The following is a 23,782-nucleotide window of genomic DNA, read 5'->3' on the forward strand; positions in this document are numbered from 1 at the left end:
TGGTTGACACCAGATACTGGGATTTTGATCATTATACTAAACAGTCATATAGGGAAAGTGCAGAAATCTATGGAATGTAGAAGAAGAACAGATCAGTTCCTAAATGGAGGAGGAAGAGAGGATGGGACAGGTTTTATGGTCACAACAGGAGTTTAGAAAAAGAGAAAAAAGCTATATATCCAAATTTTACACTGAGATTTGTCTGAGCTTTGAACATGAATGTGAAAGATTGTTCCACACCTGGAGGCTTTGCATGAAAATGCTGTAGACTTTATTAATCTAGATATTAATACAGCGCACCATTTATCTTTCATCTAGCTTTGCTGAAAGGGACAGCTGTGTGTCTTCAGCATATCATTGGAAGCTAATACCATGTTTATGAATAATGCCATCCGGGTGTTGTATAAATAGATTAAAAAAAGAAGAGGGCTAGGGCAGAGCCTTGTGGTACACCAAACCTTTCTGTGTGTGTGTATGAAATCACCATTAAAAAACTGATAACAGTCAATCAGATAAGATCTGATAGGAAAAGCCATTTCCTTAGCTCCTACTTTTTTATGTTCTGCCGAGAAGTATATTGTGATCGATGGTTTTAAAAGCGGGGGCCACGGTGGCTTAGTGGTTAGTATGTTCGCCTCACACCTCCAGGGTTATGGGGTTCGATTCCCGCCTCCGCCTCGTGTGTGTGGAGTTTGCATGTTCTCCCCGTGCCTCAGGGGTTTCCTCCGGGTACTCCGGTTTCCTCCCCCCGGTCCAAAGACATGCATGGTAGGTTGATTGGCATCTCTGTAAAATTGTCCGTAGTGTGTGATTACGTGAGTGAATGAGAGTGTGTGCGTCCTGTGATGGGTTGGCACTCCGTCCAGGGTGTATCCTGTCTTGATGCCTGATGACGCCTGAGATAGGCACAGGCTCCCTGTGACCCGAGGTAGTTCGGATAAGCGGTAGAAAATGAGTGAGAGTGAGTGAGGGTATTAAAAGCTGCACTGATATCAAGTAATACAAGCAATGAGTCACAACCCGTGATCAGAAACCAGGAGTAGGTCATTTACTACATTAACCAGCACGGTCTCACTTATGATGAGGACTAAACCCAGATTGAAAAGTTTCAGTATGGTCTTTGCTGGTGAACTACAATCTTTTCTAAAATCCTGTAGATAAAGAGGAGGTTTGATAGTGGCCTACAGTTTGAAACTAGAAATGAAATATAGCATTATATATAGAATTTCAAAATTCATAATTAGGAAAAAAAATTAAAAATCAAGCTAAAGCTTAAACTGGAAAACAACAACAACAAAAGATTTCTAGACGAAGTGTCAACAGAGTCATTTGTTAGCTGCAGCGATTCAATATTTGGATCTGAAACGTTGTTTGGATGTTGCCGCTGGCTACCACTTGTTTCTGATGTAAATATGATGAAATCAAATGAAAACGAATCCCTCTATTTACTCATCACTGATGCACAAAAATGGCATGGCAAATGTGCAAGTGTGTACTTTGATGTTTAAAAAAAAAGTCTACAAATCAGATTTTCTCTGGTATGCGTGAGGTTTTAAACAGCAAGCCTGTCAAATCCATTATCAATCCTTCTTTTCCACCAGTCTCTTTCTCTCAGACTCTTCATCAGTAACGACAAGTGGCTTTCAGAAACTCAAATGCCAGCTCACTCTGTACAAAACATTTTATCAAAGTTTAGAGAAAAAAAATATTGTTCAGTTCATTAATACATGACACATTTTTCATTTTTTTGTCTTTAACTAACATGATGCTTGAAACCATTTTAAATTAGTATTAGTACATTTTTGGTCATCTAGTGGCTTAACTACTGACATGGACATGAAGCAAGAGCATGAGCATTAAAGTTCTAAAGGTCTGAATTATATGATGAAGATACATGGCTGTCTTTATAAGGGGAAAAAGGGTGAAATATAGTCTGTGTTTTGCCCTGTTTCTGTCTGCTGTCTGCCTTGCTGCTAATTGTATGCTCCACCCACTCATTGGTTACCATGGACACGGTCGTTGTTGTATGTTGGTGTCGATGTTCCTGTTTCCTGTGTGCTCAGTGTTCTGCCCTGTTTTGCCTGCCCGTTTGTTTGCCTGTTTCTTGTTTTGGTCTATTAAACGACTGAACTGCACTTGGATCCTCACTCGCCTTTGTCTCGTCGCGACAGTATGTGTGTGTGTGTGTGCACGTGTGTGTGTGGTGTCTGTGTTATACAGAGACTGCTATCAGATTAAAGTAGCTATTGATTAGAGGTAGTGTGTTTCTACCTTCAGGAGAGCCGAGATAGAAAATGAAAGGATTTGGCTGTAACACAAAGAGTCTTCTTCTCTCTGAGCTTTCTCTATCTCTACTCATTTTATTCTTTCTTTCTTTCTCTCTGCAAATCTCACTTGCTCTTTTTTTCCAATTTTCCACCCCTTATTCCCCATTGTTTCAGAGTTATTCGATTACCGTTCAGCTATCAAGCTAGTAAACTCAGTAAAGTCCTTGCTAGCTCCTTATACGTCCCTGTGCTCTTACTCCAGCAGCGTTTTAAAATTCAGCAGCTACAGGGGCAAAAATATTTGACATTCATTTCACCAATGGAACACGGCTGTTATAACGAGCTATTCGTCATGCCTTCACCCTCTGAAGACTTCTGCACCTGTTCCACCGATGGCATTAAAGAGTAAAAAGTCATAAAATAGTCTTTTCTGTTATGTATGCAGCCTGATTTTGTGATATTCTGTTAAGAATGTGAGATCTTCCTCAAGAAAATGTTCAATCCTTCTACTAAAAACAACTAGTTGTGTTATTTTGGTGATACTGTACAACCTAAGCAAACAATCGGATCGTGGATTTAAAGGGATTAAATGATACAAAATTGGACCTGCTTTTGGAGATGCTGTAAACAAAGCTTCTAAAGAAAATCTGCTTTGTGATTATCCGAAGAAAGTGTTACATCAGGTCAAGGGTCCAGGGTCCTTGTGCTTTGAAATGCAGATTCTGTAGATTTACGCTGAACGTTCAATTATAAGCTATAATCGCTGTATTGTATTTCCAGCCCAGGCATCCTGAGAGAAAGAAAGACCTAAATTAGTACACTATCACAGCATTATCATAAAAATACCAGCTTCTATAAACTACGAAGGAAATCTGTATACTTTTAAATGTGACACTGGAAATGTGGTGTTTGTGTGCAGGTGTCTCGATGTGGTATGATCTACATGGAGCCTCATATGCTGGGCTGGAGGCCGTTAATGATCTCCTGGCTCAACACCCTGCCGTCCACACTGAGATCCGTAGCGAAAGACCTCATCACCGGCCTCTTCGACCGCATGCTGCCCACCTGCCTGCAGCTCATCCGCAAAGGAACCAAGGTGCTTACACAGATTAGCACATAAATCAATGCTGACTTTATTCCTCCAGAACTTTTGGTGGCCTAAATCTTTAGCTTAGAAAATGAAATATTCTCTTTGTAGAGTAGGGTGTAGTAGTGTGTTTCCTGTAACATACACGATAATAACATACTGTTCTGTTGAATGAAAAAAAAAAAAAAGCCCAACAGAATGGTGTTACTACTGTTTCAGCTTAAAATACACCAACGTTGATTTTCATTATCTTGTTCTGACAATTGCACTAAAAGACACAAAATGACTTCTCTTCACAGCCTCGACACATTTTGTCCTGATATTTATGGGGACAAAATAGTTATGATTCGTAGATAAGGTGGCACACTAAAGCTGTTTCCATTTTAAAAACCTAAATGAAAATTTCTTTATCGTAATGTTTGGGTTGCCTCCAGTGTTCAGCGATGATCTATTTAATGTCACATTTGTCTAAAATGTCTGCAGTAAATCACTGAAATGGACTAAACAATCCCAAAGCATAATGCTCTCTGATCCCAAAAGCTTTCAGTAATGAAATATTTCATATCCATGGTTTAAAGAAAATGTGTTAAAAAAAAACTATAGTGAGCATTTTTAGCTGAAGCCTATCCAGTCTTTCTAGCTTTTAAGTGAAATAAATGTCTCATCTTCAGATTCTTTTGGGTCAGCGATACCTCTAAGCATAGTTCTTCATAAAAGAGAGATCTGACCTCTAACTTTTTCTGTTTTATGACCTACATAAGGAGTTGTCTCCGACAACCGACACCAACTTGGCGCGCTCCCTGATGAACCTGATGGATTGCTTGATGGACGAGTTTAAAGATGAGGGCAAGATGAAGACCATGAATGAAAAAGATGTGTGTTCCTGGCTTGAGGTGAGAGACTACATACACCTTAACCTCACAAGTATTGCCTTCTGTGTTATATACAGACTTTCACTTGTGTTCGTTTTGTACTCAGGTTGTCTCTCACCTCCCTAAAACATCTACCGGTTACTATATTTTGCCCTAAGTGTGAATGAGTGTTTGTCAGCGTGTGTGATGGTCTGGTATCCCTCCCTGTGCCATGACCCTTAACAAAACAGAGTGCTGACAGAAGATTTAAGCCGCCAAAATACGAGTCATTCATGTCATTTATTTCTACTGCTCGCTTACATTTTCTTTTTCCTTAAAAACAGAATCAATCCTGTAAAGTAAGGATTCTGTCGTTGTCTTCAGTCAGATCCAGTCTCCAGTCACACTAACTAATACAGATTTACGTACACTTCCTGACCATATATGTTCACCAGCTTATCCAAAAATTTGACAGATTTATTTTTTTTCAATTAAGAACCAGTGATCCCAAGACACATCTTGAAACAAAGAGCGCATGTTGCCGTAAAAATATTTTATAGCAAGGTTTATTATATATAAGTTTGTCTGTCTAGCTGTGTAGACATATATGTGTGTATACAAATATAAATAAATATACAGGACACGGTGTACACACCAGCTCATGTCTGGCACTCTTATGAAGTTGTTTTTCTCGTGGTTGCTTTCAATTCTCTCCTCCTGTCGATTCTCTTTCTTTCTTCTTTCTATAAAGGTGTGATCTTTTTTTTTTTCTTTTCCACCTGGTCCCTTCAGACCAACATATCATATCAGCACACCAAACAACATTGATCCAGACGTGCAGCATTATTGACAACATCTTCGGACCTGTTTGTCCCCTGGCTCCTAGTCCACACAGCTAGACAGACAAACTTATATATAATAAACATTTCTATAAAATATTTTTTATGGCAACATGTAATTAAAGTGAAAGAGACACAATCGGAAACAGCCGAATCGGTTTTCTGTATTTATTGCCCGTAGTGCATGTTTTCCAGTAGCGTCTCACCAGGTCGGCAGCTGGCCACGGATAAATGAAAATTTAATGATATTACAGTTTGTAAGAATATCTTGCCGAAATGTATTTTTAGTTATTATGTATGGTGTGTTAAAAGTATGATGCCATAGCCTGTGGCAGCAGGGCAATGATAGCGTTCGATGATGAAAGATTCTCTCAATACTGGGGCAGCAAGATGTCACACAGAATGATGATAGAAAATACAGTCATGCTGTTATTCTTATTTAGCTGTTGGCACTTTTTATATATTTTATGATTACATTCAGGAGGGCACAGTGGATTAGTGGTTAGCACGTTCGCCTCACACCTCCAGGGTTGGGGGTTCGATTCCCGCCTCCGCCTTGTGTGTGTGGAGTTTGCATGTTCTCCCCGTGCCTCGGGGGTTTCCTCCGGGTATTCCGGTTTCCTCCCCCGGTCCAAAGACATGCATGGTAGGTTGATTGGCATCTCTGGAAAAATTGTCCGCAGTGTGTGATTGCGTGAGTGAATGAGTGTGTGTGTGTGCCCTGCGATGGGTTGGCACTCCGTCCAGGGTGTATCCTGCCTTGATGCCCGATGACGCCTGATAGGCACAGGCTGCCCCGTGACCCGAGGTAGTTTGGATAAGCGGTAGAAAATGAATGAATGAATGATTACATTCAGAGCTCAGTAACTGTTTCAGTTCTAATCTGAATCGGAATGTAAACAGTTTAATATTACAATCTACAGCAAAAAAAACAAAATGTATGACACAAGGGAGTGAAACAAGACAACACTGTAACTAACACTTACCTGGCTCGATGTTCTGTCTGCTTTGTCTAGGGTATTTTTGTGTTCTCTCTGGTGTGGTCAGTTGGTGCCAGTTGCACAGAGACTGGGAGACTGAAGTTTGATGGTCTGGCGAGGGAGCTGCTGACCAGTGCTCTGTCTGAAGAGACCAGAACAAAACATGGCCTCCTGGATCACGTAGAAGCACCGATCAAACAGCTGACAATTCCCTTACCTGCCCAGGGAACTCTTTATGAGTACCGCTTCATCAAAGAGGTTAGAACTCGTTGCCTAGTGGTTAAGGTTTTGGTCTACCAATTGGAAGCTTGTGAGTTCAAATCCCATGTCCATCAAGCTGCCAATGCTGGGCACCTTAACAAGTATAAAATGAAATAAAAGTTAACCTGGATAGGGCGTTTACAAAATTCTTATTCTCTTAATGTTATCAGAACACATAATTGGACTGGAGAAGATCACTAACCTTTAGTTGGGTCTATAGAGTATAAATATACACACAGAATATTTTGTATATACAGAAGCATTACAAAGAGTTAAGAGAAGGTAACAAGATGCTGCTGAAAAACCCTGGCTACAGAGTACTTAGGACTATCAATCAATGATATTGCAGGAAGTGTAAAATACTCTGATTCTATCTATCCTTAATGCTCATCCTTGTAAAATTGTGATAAAGAGCTGATTTGTTTCATAATTAGCTTTGATCATGAGCTATAATTCTGATTGATTCTAATAAGGCTTCATGCATACAGTACAGTAACCTGGCCAAATGCATCAATTTTATACCTCATTACATTTTGGAAATAAGTGTCCTTTGTTTCAGCAGACAGAGGTAGAAAGGAGCTTCTGCCTCAGAGTCTCCCATTAACACTCCCTTTTTTGTTTAACTGTCACTTGGTCTAAATGAAAAACTGATTAGTGTTCAGCGTGGTGCACAGTAACACTCAGTGCAGATATGGCAGTACAGCTTATAATCAACAATGGGTATGGTAACACCCCGAAGAAATTATATCAGCAGTGTTTCATTCCTAACTTTAACTTACTGTTCTCTCTTTTGTATAGCTTGAGAAAAAATGAGAAAAAAAATGCAGCTTGTAATATTACTAAAATTTTCATTTTGCCCCGGAAACCATATCAGCAGTTACACAATGTTCAAAACTTATACTGTACAATCAGAGCATCAGAAGTCAAAAGCCTAAATAACAAAATACATCAGCGTCGCCTTACACCATCAGACACACTCCATGCTTTTAATCCAGAGAGCCGAAGCCATACATTAAATAAAAATTATTTAAAAAAGAGTTCTGTAGAGTCCTAAAGCAAAACTTTTAACATTATCAGTGTAATGAAATGAGAAAATTGTGGAGAGGAAAAAAATCATTATCCAATTAAACTGATCCAATTATAGTTATAATTATCCTGCATGCTATCCAAGCTCCCATGAAACATGTTAATGTTTGTAATCCATGAGTTCAGGATGGATTCATCTGAGCTGCTGTTTTCCAGTTTGCTCACTTAACACCACACATGAACCCAAAATGAGCTGCAGTCACTTATCTAAAGACAGAAAGACTTAGAAACGAACAAGACTTCATGCCTTGTTCGTTTCTGAGATTGGCTCTATTACAGGCCTGGAAGAGCATCAACAGAAACAAGAAGAAATAACGCATTTATTTTATTGACGTGGATTTAGATTTTATTTCGTGACTAGTTAATTGTAGAATCCTGAATTACAGGATGTGTATATGAAAAGAAATTTCCAGATAAAGGTTATAATATGGTCCACCAAATGAATTTATCATCTGTTTACTAAATTGAAATTGATTTTGGGGCAAAAAAAAAAAAAAAAAGACTTAATTTCTGTTGCACCACTATGAGGCAGAATAGAGCAACGACTCAATTAATCATGCTGCTAACATATACACTAGGATACACTATATGGCCAAATGTATGTGCACCTCAACCATCAGTCATAATATGTGGTTCTTCCCCAAACATCTTGCGACAAAGATGGAAGCAGACAGTTGTATAGAATGTCTCAGTGTGCTGTAGCATTACGGTTTCTCATCACTGGAACTGAGAGGCTCAAACCTTGAGTCAGCATGACAATGTCCCTGTGCACAAAGCCCCTGAGCACCATGAAGACAACGTGTGGACGTTAAGGTAGTAGTAGAAGAAATGTCTGATCTCACTAATGCTCCTGTAGCTAAATGAACACAAATCCCCACAGCCACAATCCAGCATCTAGTGGAAAGCCTCTCCAGAAGAATAGAGCTTATTAGAACATTAAAGATGCATTAAAGCTGATCAACAAGCATATATGGGCGTGATGGTTAGGTGTCATTCATCATTTTGATTCATGGTACATAACATATTCTATTAAACTCTTTTTTCCCCAGGCTTATGTGACATTTAACTGTAATGTGGCTGATTTCTTAAAACAAGTTTGTTATTCCTTTTCTAGTTTACTTATTAAAGAAGTAAATGCCTTACAGTTAAAAATTAACCTTATCATCATTTGACTCTAAACCAGGGTCCGGGCAGATGGGAGCCGTGGATGAAAGAGCTGAATCTGGCGCCACCGATCCCTAGAGACATGCAGTTCAACGAGATCATCGTTCCCACGGAGGATACAGTGCGATACACGACTCTGATGGAGCTGCTCGTCACGCACCAGAAGCCCACCATCTTTGTGGGGCCCACAGGAACCGGAAAGAGCGTGTACATCATAGTAAGTGTGTCGGGAAAAAAACCTGTTATATTCTTGGATGATGGTGATAAAGTGCTCAGAGGACAGTGAAAAGCAGGCAGACAAAACAAGATAAATCATTACGAGCCTAAAAAAAAATGACCATGGTGATGAAGACTGTGCCCATTATGCTTCTAACCCTTGATAATGTGAATAAGTTATTCCACAGTTAATTAGTTGAGCTTTCTGAAGTGTGCGCTTGAAAGATGTGTGTGTAGCACACTCATCACACGCTGCCATTCACACCTGATTCCACTTGTCACTTCATTCTAAAACCCTTCATTAGCTGAACAAGGTGTTCTGAATGCAATAAACACTTCTGCTGAAACTGATTTAAACACCTTCATCTGTCTTCTTGAGGCTAATTTTATAAAAGTTATTGGAACAAGAAATTGGGGAAGATGGCCCGCTTTTCACTGTGGCATTAATCTATCAGGCCTTTACTTCCAAAAGAAAATAAGAAAATGAATAAATAAATAAATATATCCCTTAAGCTTTTTAATCAGCCTCTGAGGAACAGCCAAAGGCAGATGGAAATAAACAATTCCTTGCGGGATCTTGTCCACTGGAGACAAATTTAGCAAATGTGTTTAGCACCAAGGGGGCTTCTCACTCACACTCTCAGTACCTCGACGCTGCTGGAGCTAGAGCACGTATCTGTGTGTTGCATGTGTGTGCATGACAGCAGCTCGTGATAAACGAGCCGGCGGGCCAAGACCGACAGCGCCCTGCCGCGCCCTCTTCCTTCGTTCTATCCTTCTACCCGAGAGTAAGGGTGGAAAACGGCTCCTATTTTTGGCGCGACCAGCTGGAGATCCATCACACTAACAGCCTCATCCATTACTCGCCTCGTTACGCTCATATTTTACACACACGCACACAGGCATGCACACACACACACACACACACACACACACTCAGCCATGGTACGAGCCCCCTTGTGCTCGCTATAGATTAACGGTTACAAGTGCGGGGGCAAAGTACGTCCGGAGGTAGTTTTTCACTAAAGAGTGAAACGGAACGTGTTTTATGGTGCGGTTGAGAAGAAGGCGATCAGTCCTCATTTGGCGAGGGCTGTGAATGATTCATAGTGTCATAACACTTTAGCAGCCATTTTGCAACGATTATGTTTACATCCTTCTGAGTCAGTAGACACTAAGCATCCGACACTCATTCAGTACACACTTGTGCCCTTGTTTGCTTTTTGTGCTCTTTTTTTTTTTTACATTTCATCCTTTCATTCGGAGAACCAGGAGCTTTTCAAAAATATATTTGAAAATGCCATGTACCAAAGAACCAAAGCGGAAAAAACACCCTCCCTGATGATATTTAATTTTCAGGGTGAATATTTTAATGCCTGCAAATGACTTGAATGGCCACATTGAGAAAGTGGATATGAAATCATGTCACTTGTCAAATAAGTATGCTTGGTGCTTTCAGGAACAGTTAAGTGATTTTACTACATGGTTTTTCAGGCTCTGGTAAATGCAGAATTTGATCATTTTACAGCAGACGTGAATAGATTTGCACTTATTGGGAGGTAATTATCTGACCCACAGACAATGGAGGCAGTTGGCATCTGTGAAGTGTCATTATTACTAATTATTCATACATAACCATTCCAGATACAAGAACTTATATAAATACCATGCCAGCTGTAGACATTCTTGGTCTTTAAAGCAGTAACTTGTTTCATATTACTTTACTTTAAAAGCCTACAAGTCTATTGAAAAATAAGCTTTTGACATTAAATATCCCCCAAAATGACTTAATGTGCTAATCGTCTATCTCCTCTAATCTACAGTAGGAGCATTTTGACATTTCTCGATACATCTCGAGAACCTTGGGTCCATACCCCTCCCGTGAGGATAATCGAAACTGTTTGTTGCTCCGCAGGACTTCCTACTGAAGCGGCTCAACAAGGATACGTACAGCCCTCTGCTAATCAACTTTTCAGCCCAAACCACGGCGGCTCAGACACAGAACATCATCATGTCCAAGCTGGACAAGAGGCGCAAAGGAGTGTTTGGTCCCCCGCTGGGAAAGAAGATGGTGTGATATTATAATATTATTATTTTTTTTGTTCTATTTTAATTTGACTGGCTGCTAGCTTGTATAATACGTTTCCTACTTCTCTGAATCATGTTTGCCTCGCACCTCTGGTGTTGGAGTTTGATTTACGAGTCTGCATGTTCTCCCTGTGCTTTGGGGGTTTCCTCTGGGTATTTCAGTTTCCTCCTCAAGTCCAAAGGCATGCTGTAGGCTGATTGACATCACCAAATTGTGTGAGATTATGCTCAGTGATGAGCAGGCGCCTTGTCTACTTGTCTTCCAGGCATAGACTCCAGGCTCCCCTTGACCCTGTGTAGGATAAATGCTACAAAAAAATGGATATATATAAATCTGTCTGTTTCTGCTATGGTAGCCTGTGCTAAATAATATTATTACTAAAAAGTATTCAATATTTTTATCACTGTTGTATTTATATCATAGGTTTTGTAGTGTATCTAGTATTACTCATTTATTAATTATGCCTTCATCATACTCATCACGAGTCCAGCTACGTCTGGGCCACACAAAATGATAAGCAAATTGATTTTGATTTCGATCTTGATCGCAGGAGATTTTAGGCTCTTAAATGATTTTCTACGAAAGTCATCTTGTTATAAGAGGCATTTAAATTAGAAATTTTTAATCTTTTCATGTTGCAACATGTTTCTTATTCGTGACTAACCTGTTGTGAAGTGTGTGTGTGTGTGTGTGTGTGTGTGTGTGTGTGTGTGTGTGCGCATGAGATTTCAGGTTTTGGGAATCATAACATAATATGAAAGTGTTTATTCTGCACAAAACCTGTAGTGTGGGAGGTGTGATGACTGAAAGACAATTCTAGACAAAACAAACTATGAAATTTTTCATCATGTCTGAAGTCTCAGTTTTAATACTGCTTTGATCATATAGGATTATCTTGTAGCGCGGTCCAGGCTTTTGGATAAGATTGATGCTAAAGCACATTATTTTTATTGTAGGATTTAAGTGTGTTGCTTAAAAAGCTTTTCTGGGTAGGTGGTGTTCGTGGATGATGTGAATATGCCTGCGAGAGAGACGTACGGTGCTCAGCCTCCTGTGGAGCTTCTGCGCCAGTGGCTGGACCACTGGAACTGGTACGACATGAAGGACTGCTCCATAATTAACTTGGTGGACATCCAGTTAATGTGTGCCATGGGGCCTCCTGGTAGGTCTTGCTATCTCATACACAATGATCAATGGCACATGCACAATGTATATTTTTTATCTTTATTGTTATAAATGAGGGGGGCACGGTGGCTTAGTGGTTAGCACGTTTGCCTCACACCTCCAGGGTTGGGGGTTCAATTCCCGCCTCAGCCTTGTGTGTGGAGTTTGCATGTTCTCCCCGTGCCTCGGGGGTTTCCTCCGGGTACTCCGGTTTCCTCCCCCGGTCCAAAGACATGCATGGTAGGTTGATTGGCATCTCTGTCCAAAATTGTCCGTAGTGTGTGATTATGTGAGTGAATGAGAGTGTGTGTGACCTGCGATGGGTTGGCACTCCGTCCAGGGTGTATCCTGCCTTGATGCCACATGATGCCTGAGATAGGCACAGGCTCCCCGTGACCCAAGGTAGTTCGGATAAGCGGTAGAAGATGAATGAATGAATGAATGTTATAAACGAGATTTAAAACACCGTTAAAAGGGTTTTGTTTCTCATGGAAATGATTGCTGTAGCTGAACATAATGAAATGCACGTCTGATGTATCTTCCTTTGTTTCTTTGCCGTTTTTGTAATTTACAGGTGGTGGAAGAAACCCAGTGACAGCTCGCTTCCTTCGTCATTTTAACACAGTAACGATTAATGAGTTTGATGACAAGACCATGTATACCATTTTCTCCAGAATCCTAAACTGGCACTTGACTATACGGTAAATGTTATGGTGATTTTATCCTACAGACCTAAACATACAGCTGTAGTTTTCTTGCATAACGTGAGGTCTGGTAAGGGAAAATATGATGAGTAGAATCATGTGTATCACTGATGCTGACATTTACAGTACATGATAGCCCAAAATAAATATGGATGCTTGTTTTTTTCTTAGACTTCCCTTTCCTCCAGCATTTGCCAGCCTCACAGCTCAGATAGTGGGTGCCACCCTGGCAGTGTATCAGGAGACCACTAAGAATTTACTGCCTACTCCAGCCAAGTCTCATTATCTTTTCAACCTGCGGGATTTCTCCCGCGTCATCCAGGGCATTTGCTTATCTTGTCCAGATACTGCAGAAGACGTAAACGCTATTAAGCGCTTATGGGTACATGAGGTAGGTGTGATAAAAACAACATGTAGTTTAAGAACAACCTTTGTTGGATTGTAATGGAGACATGTTATCAGATATTGAGAGAACTCAAAGTTCTTACATAATATCTGTATTGTTTCAGGTGCAGAGAGTTTATTACGACCGCTTGGTTTACCCATCAGACCGCGCCTGGATGGTGGATTACTTGCAAGAGGTCTGCAAGTCCCACCTAAAGGAGGACTTCCATCAGCTGTTCAAGCACCTGGATTTTGATGCTGATGGAAGCGTGACTGAAGATGACTTACGCAGCCTCATGTTTTGTGATTTCCATGACCCCAAGGGTGAAGACCGCAACTACCGTGAGGTTGGTGACGTTGATCAGCTACGGCAAGTGGTGGAGGCCCACCTAGAGGAGTATAACAACATCAGCAAAGCACCAATGAATCTTGTGCTCTTCCGATTTGCCATCGAGCATGTATGCAGGATATCTCGCATCCTTAAACAGCCACGCGGTCATGCGCTTCTGGTTGGTGTCGGAGGGAGTGGTCGACAGTCCCTGACTCGCCTGGCTGCTCACATGGCCGAGGCCGAGCTTTTCCAAGTGGAGATATCCAGGAGTTATGGGATGACAGAATGGCGGGACGACCTAAAACTCATTATGCGCAAATCAACATCTGGAGAAACCCATGGTGTCTTTCTCTTCACGGACACACAGATAAAGATGGAGTCATTTCTGGAAGATGTCAGCAATTTGCTGAACACGGGTGAAGTTCCTAATCTATTTGCAGTGGATGAGAAGCAGGAGATCTGCGAACGGATGCGGGTCTTGGATCGCCAGCGGGACCGGGAGAAGCAGACAGATGGAAGTCCTCTGGCATTATACAACATGTTTGTAGAGCGTTGTCGTAGCCAGTTGCACGTGGTGCTGGCCATGAGTCCAATAGGTGACACCTTCAGAGGCCGTCTGCGACGTTTCCCTGCACTTATCAACTGCTGCACCATAGACTGGTTCCAGGTTGGCAATGCACATGTTTTAAGGGTCTTCTGGTTGCCCCATTAATAGTTATAAATGATATCTCTAAAGGTTTTTATTGTGCAAAATGTTGCTAATTCATGTCTATATTCCCAAAGTTTATATATACAATATTTTGTGGGCATTTGATCATTACACCCATATGTGGTTTTTCCACAAACTGTTGCCAAAAAGTTGGAAGCACCTCAAAGGGACCTCCATGAAGATATGGTTTACCAGGTTTGTAGTAGAGGAACTCAAGTGGCCTGCATGGAAACTTGACCTCAATTCCACTGAACACCTCTGGGATAAACTGGAGCACCAACTGTACTCCATGACCCCCTCACTCATCAACAGTGTCTGACCTCACCAACGCTCTTGTGGCCGAATAAGCATTTCTCAAACGATATCATGTGTTACACTTTCCCAGAATATTGGAGGTTGTTATGAATAAATGGAAAAGCTCAATCTAGAAAGTAATGTTCACTAAGCACATACAGTATGCATATGATGGTCATTTGCCCACAAACCTTTGGCTATATAATGTACTGTATGTGACCACCTGTTACCAGCATTCACACTTCTTTGTTGAATTTTTCCCCCAAGACGTGGCCTGATGATGCTCTACAGGCTGTGGCATCTCGGTTCCTGGAGGACGTTGAGATGACGGATGAGGCTCGCGCTGGCTGCATAGACATGTGCCAAAGCTTCCACACTTCCACTATCAATCTCTCGGCATCCTTTTTGGCGGAGCTTCAGCGCTACAACTACGTCACTCCGACCTCCTACCTGGAGCTCATCTCCACCTTCAAAGTCCTACTGGAAAGCAAGAGAGCGTAAGAATCTTTATCCATGACCATTAGAGCTTGTTAAGCCTGGGGTTCATTTTATATATTTTGATTTCAGCAAAAGGAAAAAAATTCAACATGTTTTTTACTATGTTAATCCCTAAAAAATGCCATCCTTGCCTCTGCAGTGAGGTGATGAAGCTGAAACAGCGCTATGAGATTGGACTGGAGAAGCTGGATTATGCTGCTGCTCAGGTGGCCACTATGCAAGTAGAACTAGAGGCACTTCAGCCTCAGCTAGTGGTGGCTGGCAAAGACGTGGATGAGATGATGGTGGTAATTGAACATGAGTCTGTGGAGGTGGCTGAGACAGAGAAGGTAGTTCGCCTGGATGAGGCAGTGGCAAACGAACAAGCCATGGCTGCCAAGGCCATCAAAGATGAGTGTGACGCCGACTTGGCTGTTGCTCTGCCCATCCTGGAGGCGGCTCTGTCCGCACTTGATACACTTACACAACAGGCAAGAAAATTCACATGCTCTCTCATACACACACAGAAATATAATTACAACCAGCATTAAAGGTACTTTGCTTGCACACCCAAAAACCTTGTTTGCCTCTCTGTAGGACATTACACTGGTGAAGTCCATGAAGAACCCTCCAGCTGGAGTCAAAATTGTGATGGAGGCCATTTGCATCCTGAAAGGCATAAAACCTGACCGGATCCCTGATCCTTCTGGCTCAGGCAAAAAGATTGAGGACTTCTGGGGCCCAGCCAAGAAGCTTCTAGGTGACATGAAGTTCCTACAGAGTCTGCATGAGTACAACAAAGACAACATTTCCCCCGCTTACATGACTGTCATTCGCAACAAATATATCACCAACCCTGATTTCGTCCCCGAGAAGATCCGGACAGCCTCCACCGCAGCCGAGGGCCTCTGCAAGTGGGTCTGTGCTATGGACTCTTACGACAAGTGAGTTGGTATAAAATGATTAGACAGGTAACCATCGTAAATCATACCAATAAGTGGATGTCTCCCAACTTAGAGGCAAAAGAATGTAATGTCTTCTCTCTTAGGGTTGCAAAAGTGGTGGCCCCTAAGAAGGAGAAGTTGGCTCAAGCAGAAGGTGAGCTGAAAGTAGCTATGGAGGGTCTCCAAAAGAAGCAGGCCGCTCTAAAGGAGGTCCAAGACAAATTAGCCAAACTTCAGGCCACTCTGGAGGCCAACAAGAACAAAAAAGCCGATCTGGAAAATCAGGTTGGTCATAATTGCAATAATAATAATAATAATAATAATAATAATAATAATAATAGTCCACTGGTGTAAAGAAATGTAAGAGTAGATGCACTAATCTATACAGTATTCTAAGTAATCTACGCTTGATGTATAAACTTTTTAAAGGCCACTTATTAGTAAGTGAAGAAGCTATAAGCACTGACATCTTCAGTAAGCTCTGTAACCTGGTCAGCGTCACAGTGAACCAAAATCAATCCCAAGAATATGTCTATATTTTAAACTATAACATTCACCTTGCTTATCGGGATTGATAAATAGATTGTTTCTATTCTTTGAGATTTCTCTTTGATGCCTACATAAATCTATCCAGTGTGGGTGTGCAGAACTTTTTCCCCTTTATTGCGTCTTAGAACAAACATTTCAAGAGACACAACGCAATCAGTCTTTAACTGATTACAAATTCTGCCCTTTTGATGGTCTGTTCGTGTGGGCTTTGTTTACATCTTTCGTTTTTTAAAAACTTTACTTAGTAGTTTTATCTTCAAATGTCTTGAAAAGCCCTATGGCTTTGCCTTTGTGTGCGCTTTTCTTCAGCGCATCACGCTGTTCCCGCTTTGAAGTCGGCAATGTGAAGCTCTCGTTTCTAAACCCACCCTCTGTGTACACACAGCAGCATAAACTCTCCCCACACACCCAAACACACTGCGCTGATTTGTTTATGGGAGCTGGCTGTCAGTTTTTTTTTTGGGTTAAACACACCACCAGGGCCCTACTGTCTTTTTCTGCCCTATTTCACTACCTTTCATGTTTTGTCTTCTTTTCTTTCCCTTGTTTCTTCTGAATTTTTGTTTCTTTATTTTTCAGCCTGTCTCTTTTCCCTGTTCAATGAAGAGAAATGTTTATGCCATGCTCCCCCAAGCATATCGAACATTTCATGCACAGAGGCAATGTCTAACTCTTCCCTAAACGCTAGCTTTGAGAAATACTTACTTTTTAATACTCTGCTTTCCTTCTTCTGTTCAGGAATTTGTGTGTGGGAAAAAAATGGAAAATCCCATAGCAAGAGGTAAACGTTAGGTATTCGGTTGTGGCATAGCATTAATAAGCAACAAGAAGGAACCATTAGAAAAAAAAAACCTGGATTATGGATTTATGAAATTATTGATTCAGAGCCTCTGTGCCAGGAATGATCACGGCCTCCATGTTGGATGCTTCTGTTAAAGGATTCGGTGTTACTATATTATACAAATACTAGGCTAAATGATGTGAGCTGACCATTTGTGATAGGTGGAGCTGTGCAGTCAGAAGCTGAAGAGAGCAGAACAACTGATTGGTGGTTTGGGAGGAGAGAAGACACGTTGGAGTGAGACAGCATTGAAACTGGGAGAACTGTACACCAAGCTAACTGGAGATATTCTCATCTCAGCTGCTATAGTAGCCTACCTGGGGGCTTTCACATCTAGTTATAGACAGGTAAACACACACAATCTCACACACACAAACACACACATATCAACACATTTATTCATTCATCTTCAATAAGCACTTCATCCTGATTCACCTGAAGTCCACCAAGGAGCTCAGGAACACTGGGCATGAGAAGGGAATACACCCTTTCACACGCATCACACTTACGGGCAATATATTGTATCTGATCCAGCTTCCTTCATGGTTTTGGGAGGTACGGGGAAACCATAAAGCCAAAAGCAAACCCAAGTAGACGCAGGGAGAACATGCAATACACCACACCGATCCTAGTAACCTTAACTCTAGAGTGAATACCAATTGCTGCACCTCTGTGCTGCCGATAAATGATAAAAAAAAAAATAATAAAACTACAACAAATAAATAAAAGGATATTACTACTACTACTAATAATAATAAATCAATTGAGGGCCTAAACCATCTAAGCATTTTGTTAAATTGAGATATGAAGTGGAAATAGATAAATGAAGATAAAGTGGAAATACAATTGATCTTACTTTAAATAACATCACACTTTTCCCTAAAGCAAATCTTTTAGTTTTTCAAACTCATGCTTCATTTTTGTGTAAGACTATTTCCTCATGGGAACTCACAATATCTGCCCTCAATTCCAAAGGGGTTGGGTTATTATTGCTGTGGAGACATTATAATGAAAGATATTATAATACATACAGTACAATAAAACATCTCTCTCGTTTTCTCTCTCTCACACAAACACACACAGACACTCACTGTACGTGGGCACATTTGTCAGGCAACATATTTCCAACGCCCAACAACCGAGCCCTGTTCTCCATTTCATTTCCGTCTCAAAGCTCCTTGTTTGATGTGACCCAGGCGGCACAGGCATCACATTTCTAAATATTTAACTTAATCACTTTTTATGAGACACACGAGGAGCCATATTAAAATGCCTTTGCAGTCTCTTTGTCATTATTGGCACACACGCCTATGAAAAATGAATGAACCCTGGGAAAATATTTGGAAGCATGCTGCGAGATAATGTTGTGAACTTGGAGTAGTAACTGAGGGAAAAGGAGCACTTTACATACGTCATGTTCGCGCAGATGCTCCTTCCGTAAAAGACGCAGAAGTATATTATATTTGTGTGTACGAAGCAATTATTGCTTATAACCAAAAAAAAAAAACACCTAATGTCATCTAACCAGCTCAGCTATTACTGTAGATATCGCTGGCGTTTTTGTTCTTATTGTATTTCAGAAAGTTATACTTCCATTTTTTTTTAAACCTTCCAGCAGATTCTTAAGAAAAAAAAAAAAGGATTATTATTTAATTAGTCTTACTGTACCATCGCTATTTTTACACCAAGAGAGTTTGAGGTATGTGCTCATTCTTTCTTATAAAAAGTGCTTAGTGCTTTAAAACTCCTGCTTTTTCAAGCTGGGTTCAATTTTGAGATATGTGGGAGCGATATCAAATATACACAAGCAATATTCTTAACAGCTTGGAACAAGATATCCTGCTGTTAGGACCCACGGAAAAGTGTCGTTCGTAGAAGAGAGGTAATATAGTAGCGATCACGGTTGCTTAAACATTAAGCATACTTCACTTTCAAACAAAACATTCCAGCCATCATTAAAGCTAGAATTAGTATTCATGAGATTGGCACTACCTGTGATGGACAGACCTTACGTTCTAGGGTGGATTCCCGCATCGTACCAGGTGTTTCCAGCGTAGGTTCTGGATCCAATATCACCCTGACCAAGAGAAAAACACTTATGGAAATATGTGTTGGATAACCTCCTTCAGGAAGTTCATTCAACACTGACGTTTAGTATACTTGAGCTCTAAGTGAATGCTTCGTTTAAGAATATCAAATAATATCAAATGACAATCTTGCTATCTGACGACATCTCCTTTTTTTTCCATTCATGTTCAACCATGGGGGGCACGGTGGCTTAGTGGTTAGCACGTTCGCCTCACACCTCCAGGGTTGGGGGTTCGATTCCCGCTTCCGCCTTGTGTGTGTGGAGTTTGCATGTTCTCCCCGTGCCTCTGGGGGTTCCCTCCGGGTACTCCGGTTTCCTCCCCCGGTCCAAAGACATGCATGCTAGGTTGATTGGCATCTCTGGAAAAATTGTCCGTAGTGTGTGATTGCGTGAGTGAATGAGTGTGTGTGTGTGTGTGTGCCCTGCGATGGGTTGGCACTCCGTCCAGGGTGTATCCTGCCTTGATGCCCGATGACGCCTGAGATTGGCACAGGCTCCCCGTGACCCGAGGTAGTTCGGATAAGCGGTAGAAAATGAATGAATAAATGAATGAATGTTCAACCATGCTAGCATGTTTAGCATGAGGTTTGCTTGGAATCAAAGTGGCCAGAAAACCACTCCATCTCTACAGTGAAACATGTGGTAGCACCATGTTTAGCTTTGTTTTCTGACTAATGCCCTCTTTTTACCAGTCCACTATTAGGGTCCTGATTGACCATCTTTTCTTTTAAGTAATGGATTTTAATGGCGTTCCAGACTTTCCAAATGTTTGATGGTTCAACTAGAAACTGTTGTAGAAAGGAGATTATTTACAATGAAATTATTTCCTGTCCAGTGTCACCCAAATGAGAATGAGGTTCTCTTCTGGGTCCGGTTCCTTTCAAGGTTTCTTCCTCATATCATCTCAGGGAGTTTTTCCTTTCCACCGTCGCTGCAGTATTGCTCATTAGGGATAGATGTTAACTTAATTTTAAACTTTACAATTATTCAGTTTAATCCAATTTATTTGTATAGTGCTTTTCAAACTGCCATTGTCTCAAAGCAGCTTTACAGACGCATAGAAACAAAATAAAAATTGTAAACTACACAAACCAGGGAAATGAATGAATTAATAAATCAAGACAATTTCATTTGTGTGTAAATATACTTGAATATTTACTGTATGTGCATTTGTAGAGGGCTGTAGAAGAATGGATCGAGCTGTGTAAAGTCAAAGCCATCCCCTGCTCTAAGAATGTGTCTCTGATGCTGTCTCTGGGAGAGCCGGTAAAAATCCGAACCTGGACCATCGCTGGCCTTCCATCCGACAGCTTCTCCATCGATAACGCCATCATCATCTCGTAAGTACCTCAAGTCCAAACATCAACACGCGTATTTTATGACGTTATCTACGTTATCTAAGGGATGGCATCTGCATGCTAAACTAAGATGTCTAGCATTAGAAATCTGCACACAATCGACAAACAACAAACCATCCAAGAAATAGCCACAACAGTTAGCTAATATACATTAAAATACAAATTAGGAATTAAGTGTCATTAGAAATCCAAGGCAACTTAACATTAACATAGCAAACAGTGGCACAAGTTATTAAGCTGACAGGCAAACAAGTGGACCAACACATGGGTCAGTTCACCATGTTCCCCTTTGGACAGATCAGGTCCAAGAGTTGACAGGATAACTGGATGGAGCCACTAAGATGGGCACAGCCAGAGAGGGAACTGCTAATAGATTAGAATGAATAGATTATAAATCATTTACATTTTTGAAGGAGTCTCCAGTGTCAGTGCATTCTTAACGGATATTGTAGACGCTAAATGTTAGCTACGGTACATACTGCTCAATTAGCATGCACAGAAACAAAGAATAGCAAATAGTCTCACCGATTAAATGCGATTGTTAGCCGTCATTTTGCGGTATATATCAGTGCAACAAATTGGACGTTACGTTTTAAGTACTTTTAACATCGAAAAGGCTTCAAAAGTTCAAATTGAGGAGACATCAAACGTCTTCATGGAATTGGGATACCGGAGTTTAAAGAGAACCTATAGTTTATTATTTATAAGAATTGTTTTTATATAGCAGGACAGTACTTATCAGCTTTACTAGACAAGATTTGACAGCGCAATAGCTGTTGGTATTTTTAGGAAGCAATATAACGCTGTTTAAGAGCCTATGTGACAATATTTGAAAACAAAACAAAAAATCTTGCCGTTTCTCGGCGTGTGTAATATTGAGAAGTGAATTATGTTTGTGGGGTGAGGAAAGATTCGAGAAACGCTATTCTTGAGAAATAATGCAATCACATCCTGGAGACGATACGTCCTCAAAATAGAAATATTTTTGCACTGGAAGAATGAGACGGTTGAAGGAAACTCACTAGATCTTGCGGTCGAGCCTCAAAAATATTAAACGCCTCTCCTATTCTCTAACCCTAACCCTAATCTTAATCATTTATACTGTGCCTAACTTTCATCACACATTCCTCTAATGTTTTTGTTTTTTATTTGACTTTAAATGTAAAGGAACCGCTTGTAGTTCCCGGACTCATAACCTTTACATTACCGGTTCAAGACACAAGGAATCATTTGTTCTGCTTAAACTGATTGTTTCCTAAACATGTAACTTCAAACCCTTAAGTGGAAACATAACCATTTTGTTTCACGTTCTCGTTATTAACTTGCAGTCCTAAATGTTGAGGACCATGTTGAGGATTCCTTACAAGTGAGTGTTCTTTATTGGTTTCATGTACTGTATGTTCCATAAATCCCATAAAATTACTGTCATAAGAAAATCTGAGGGAAAGCATCATTCCTCCTATGAGCTGCTCTTGTAAACGTTCTCTGCATGATCCCCTAATGCTGCTTGCATGTTTTATGTAAATCACACTATACCCTTCTCCCTAATGTTCACCATTCATAAGGCTTCATGCAGTGGGTTTATGCATGGAATAGTTCATGTGGGATTTATGAAGAAAGTTTATGAGAAGGTTTCTTGCATGAGTGTGTTCTTCAGAATGCTCCTGAAATGTTTCTTACTTGTTTGTCAAACATCGCTCCTCTGCAGGAACGCACGGCGATGGCCCCTGATGATCGACCCCCAGGGGCAAGCAAACAAGTGGGTAAAAAATATGGAAAAGGCCAACAGCCTGCACGTCATCAAGCTGAGCGACGCCGACTTCGTGAGAACGCTGGAGAACTGCATTCAGTTCGGAACGCCAGGTAATTTGCTTCGTATTTGTTGTTTGACAGGACCGTAAGACGCGCCGTATGGTAAAAACATATGGCAAAAGTATTAGCACACCCCACTCCTGTTTAAAAAAAAGAAATATCAGTTTGTTTATCCATTCATCATGGTATCCAACTTCTGTTTCAATGAGGGATTAGTACAAGGTTGCATCCATGTAAAATTACACATAATAATTCAATGTGGTGGGGGGCACGGTGGCTTAGTGGTTAGCATATTCACCTCACACCTCCAGGGTTGGGGTTCGATTCCCGCCTCCGCCTTCTGTGTGGATTTTGTATGTTCTCCCCGTGCCTCGGGGGTTTCCTCCAGGTACTCCGGTTTCCTCCCCCGGTCCAAAGACATGCATGGTAGGTTGATTGGTATCTCTGGAAAATTGTCCATAGTGTGTGATTGCGTGAGTGAATGAGAGTGTGTGTGTGCGCCCTACGATGGGTTGGCACTCCGTCCAGGGTGTATCCTGCCTTTATGCCCGATGATGCCTGAGATAGGCACAGGCTCCCCGTGACCCGAGGTAGTTCGGATAAGCGGTAGAAAATGAATGAATGAATTCAATGTGGTTATAGTTACATCCACTAAATGGGCATCAATCTTCCACAAGATTTATTCCCCCTTTACTTCTTGAAAAAAAAACTCTGTTCCTCTGTGAAGGCTTTCCACTAGATTTTGAAGCATGGCTGTGGGGATTTGTGAACTGGAACTAAGTGTTGTGTATAATGCAGTATATACCTGTATACTGGAGCTGTGCTTGTCTAAAGACATTCAGGTTTTATTTGACAACTTCGTACCATGTAGAGCTTTCTTATATAACCAAAGTTCTCTTTATCCCATTACTGTTCTTTCTTATCCACTCTAAACAATTTCTTCCTGCCTGCGCTGTCTGATCTGTTCTGCTGTTGTATAACCTGATATTTCCACCGCAGGTGTAATACTGCGCCCTCTCCCCAGGGGTCTCTCTTTCACTAGGAAACCTGAACTGAACTCAAGGCGTGATCTGAAAAGAAAAGAAAAAAAAAAAACTAGCAATACTCACACTCACACCTCTAGGCGATGAAATTTTTGCTTATTTTCAGAATGCACGCTGCCTCGAAGCAGCATCTGCACAAAATTTTTGCATGTCTGATCCTCCGGGGCGGCTCAAAGGTGGGCACAAAAACCCAATCTGACTTTGTGATCGTCTTCCCTGCTTGTCAGCCCTTTCCCTGAGAGG

The 23,782-nt window shown here is 41.0% G+C and overlaps 1 protein-coding gene across 1 annotated transcript in view; it reads left to right on the forward strand.

Moving 5' to 3' along the window:
• The window catches only part of dnah7 (dynein, axonemal, heavy chain 7), a 90,429-nt gene that overhangs the window by 43,823 nt on the left and 22,824 nt on the right, over positions 1-23,782 (forward strand). Inside the window, exons 33-48 of the mRNA XM_060875768.1 lie at positions 3,187-3,363; positions 4,116-4,247; positions 6,061-6,282; positions 8,555-8,752; positions 10,667-10,822; positions 11,834-12,002; positions 12,579-12,705; positions 12,880-13,099; positions 13,218-14,090; positions 14,694-14,923; positions 15,064-15,394; positions 15,501-15,847; positions 15,952-16,132; positions 17,399-17,584; positions 20,503-20,666; positions 22,393-22,547. Of these exons, the coding sequence (XP_060731751.1) occupies positions 3,187-3,363; positions 4,116-4,247; positions 6,061-6,282; positions 8,555-8,752; positions 10,667-10,822; positions 11,834-12,002; positions 12,579-12,705; positions 12,880-13,099; positions 13,218-14,090; positions 14,694-14,923; positions 15,064-15,394; positions 15,501-15,847; positions 15,952-16,132; positions 17,399-17,584; positions 20,503-20,666; positions 22,393-22,547 (3,868 nt within the window). The remainder of the gene's footprint in view (positions 1-3,186; positions 3,364-4,115; positions 4,248-6,060; positions 6,283-8,554; positions 8,753-10,666; positions 10,823-11,833; positions 12,003-12,578; positions 12,706-12,879; positions 13,100-13,217; positions 14,091-14,693; positions 14,924-15,063; positions 15,395-15,500; positions 15,848-15,951; positions 16,133-17,398; positions 17,585-20,502; positions 20,667-22,392; positions 22,548-23,782) is intronic.

Source organism: Tachysurus vachellii, chromosome 8 (assembly GCF_030014155.1).
Source record: "Tachysurus vachellii isolate PV-2020 chromosome 8, HZAU_Pvac_v1, whole genome shotgun sequence".
NCBI classification, from domain to species: Eukaryota; Metazoa; Chordata; class Actinopteri; order Siluriformes; family Bagridae; genus Tachysurus; species Tachysurus vachellii.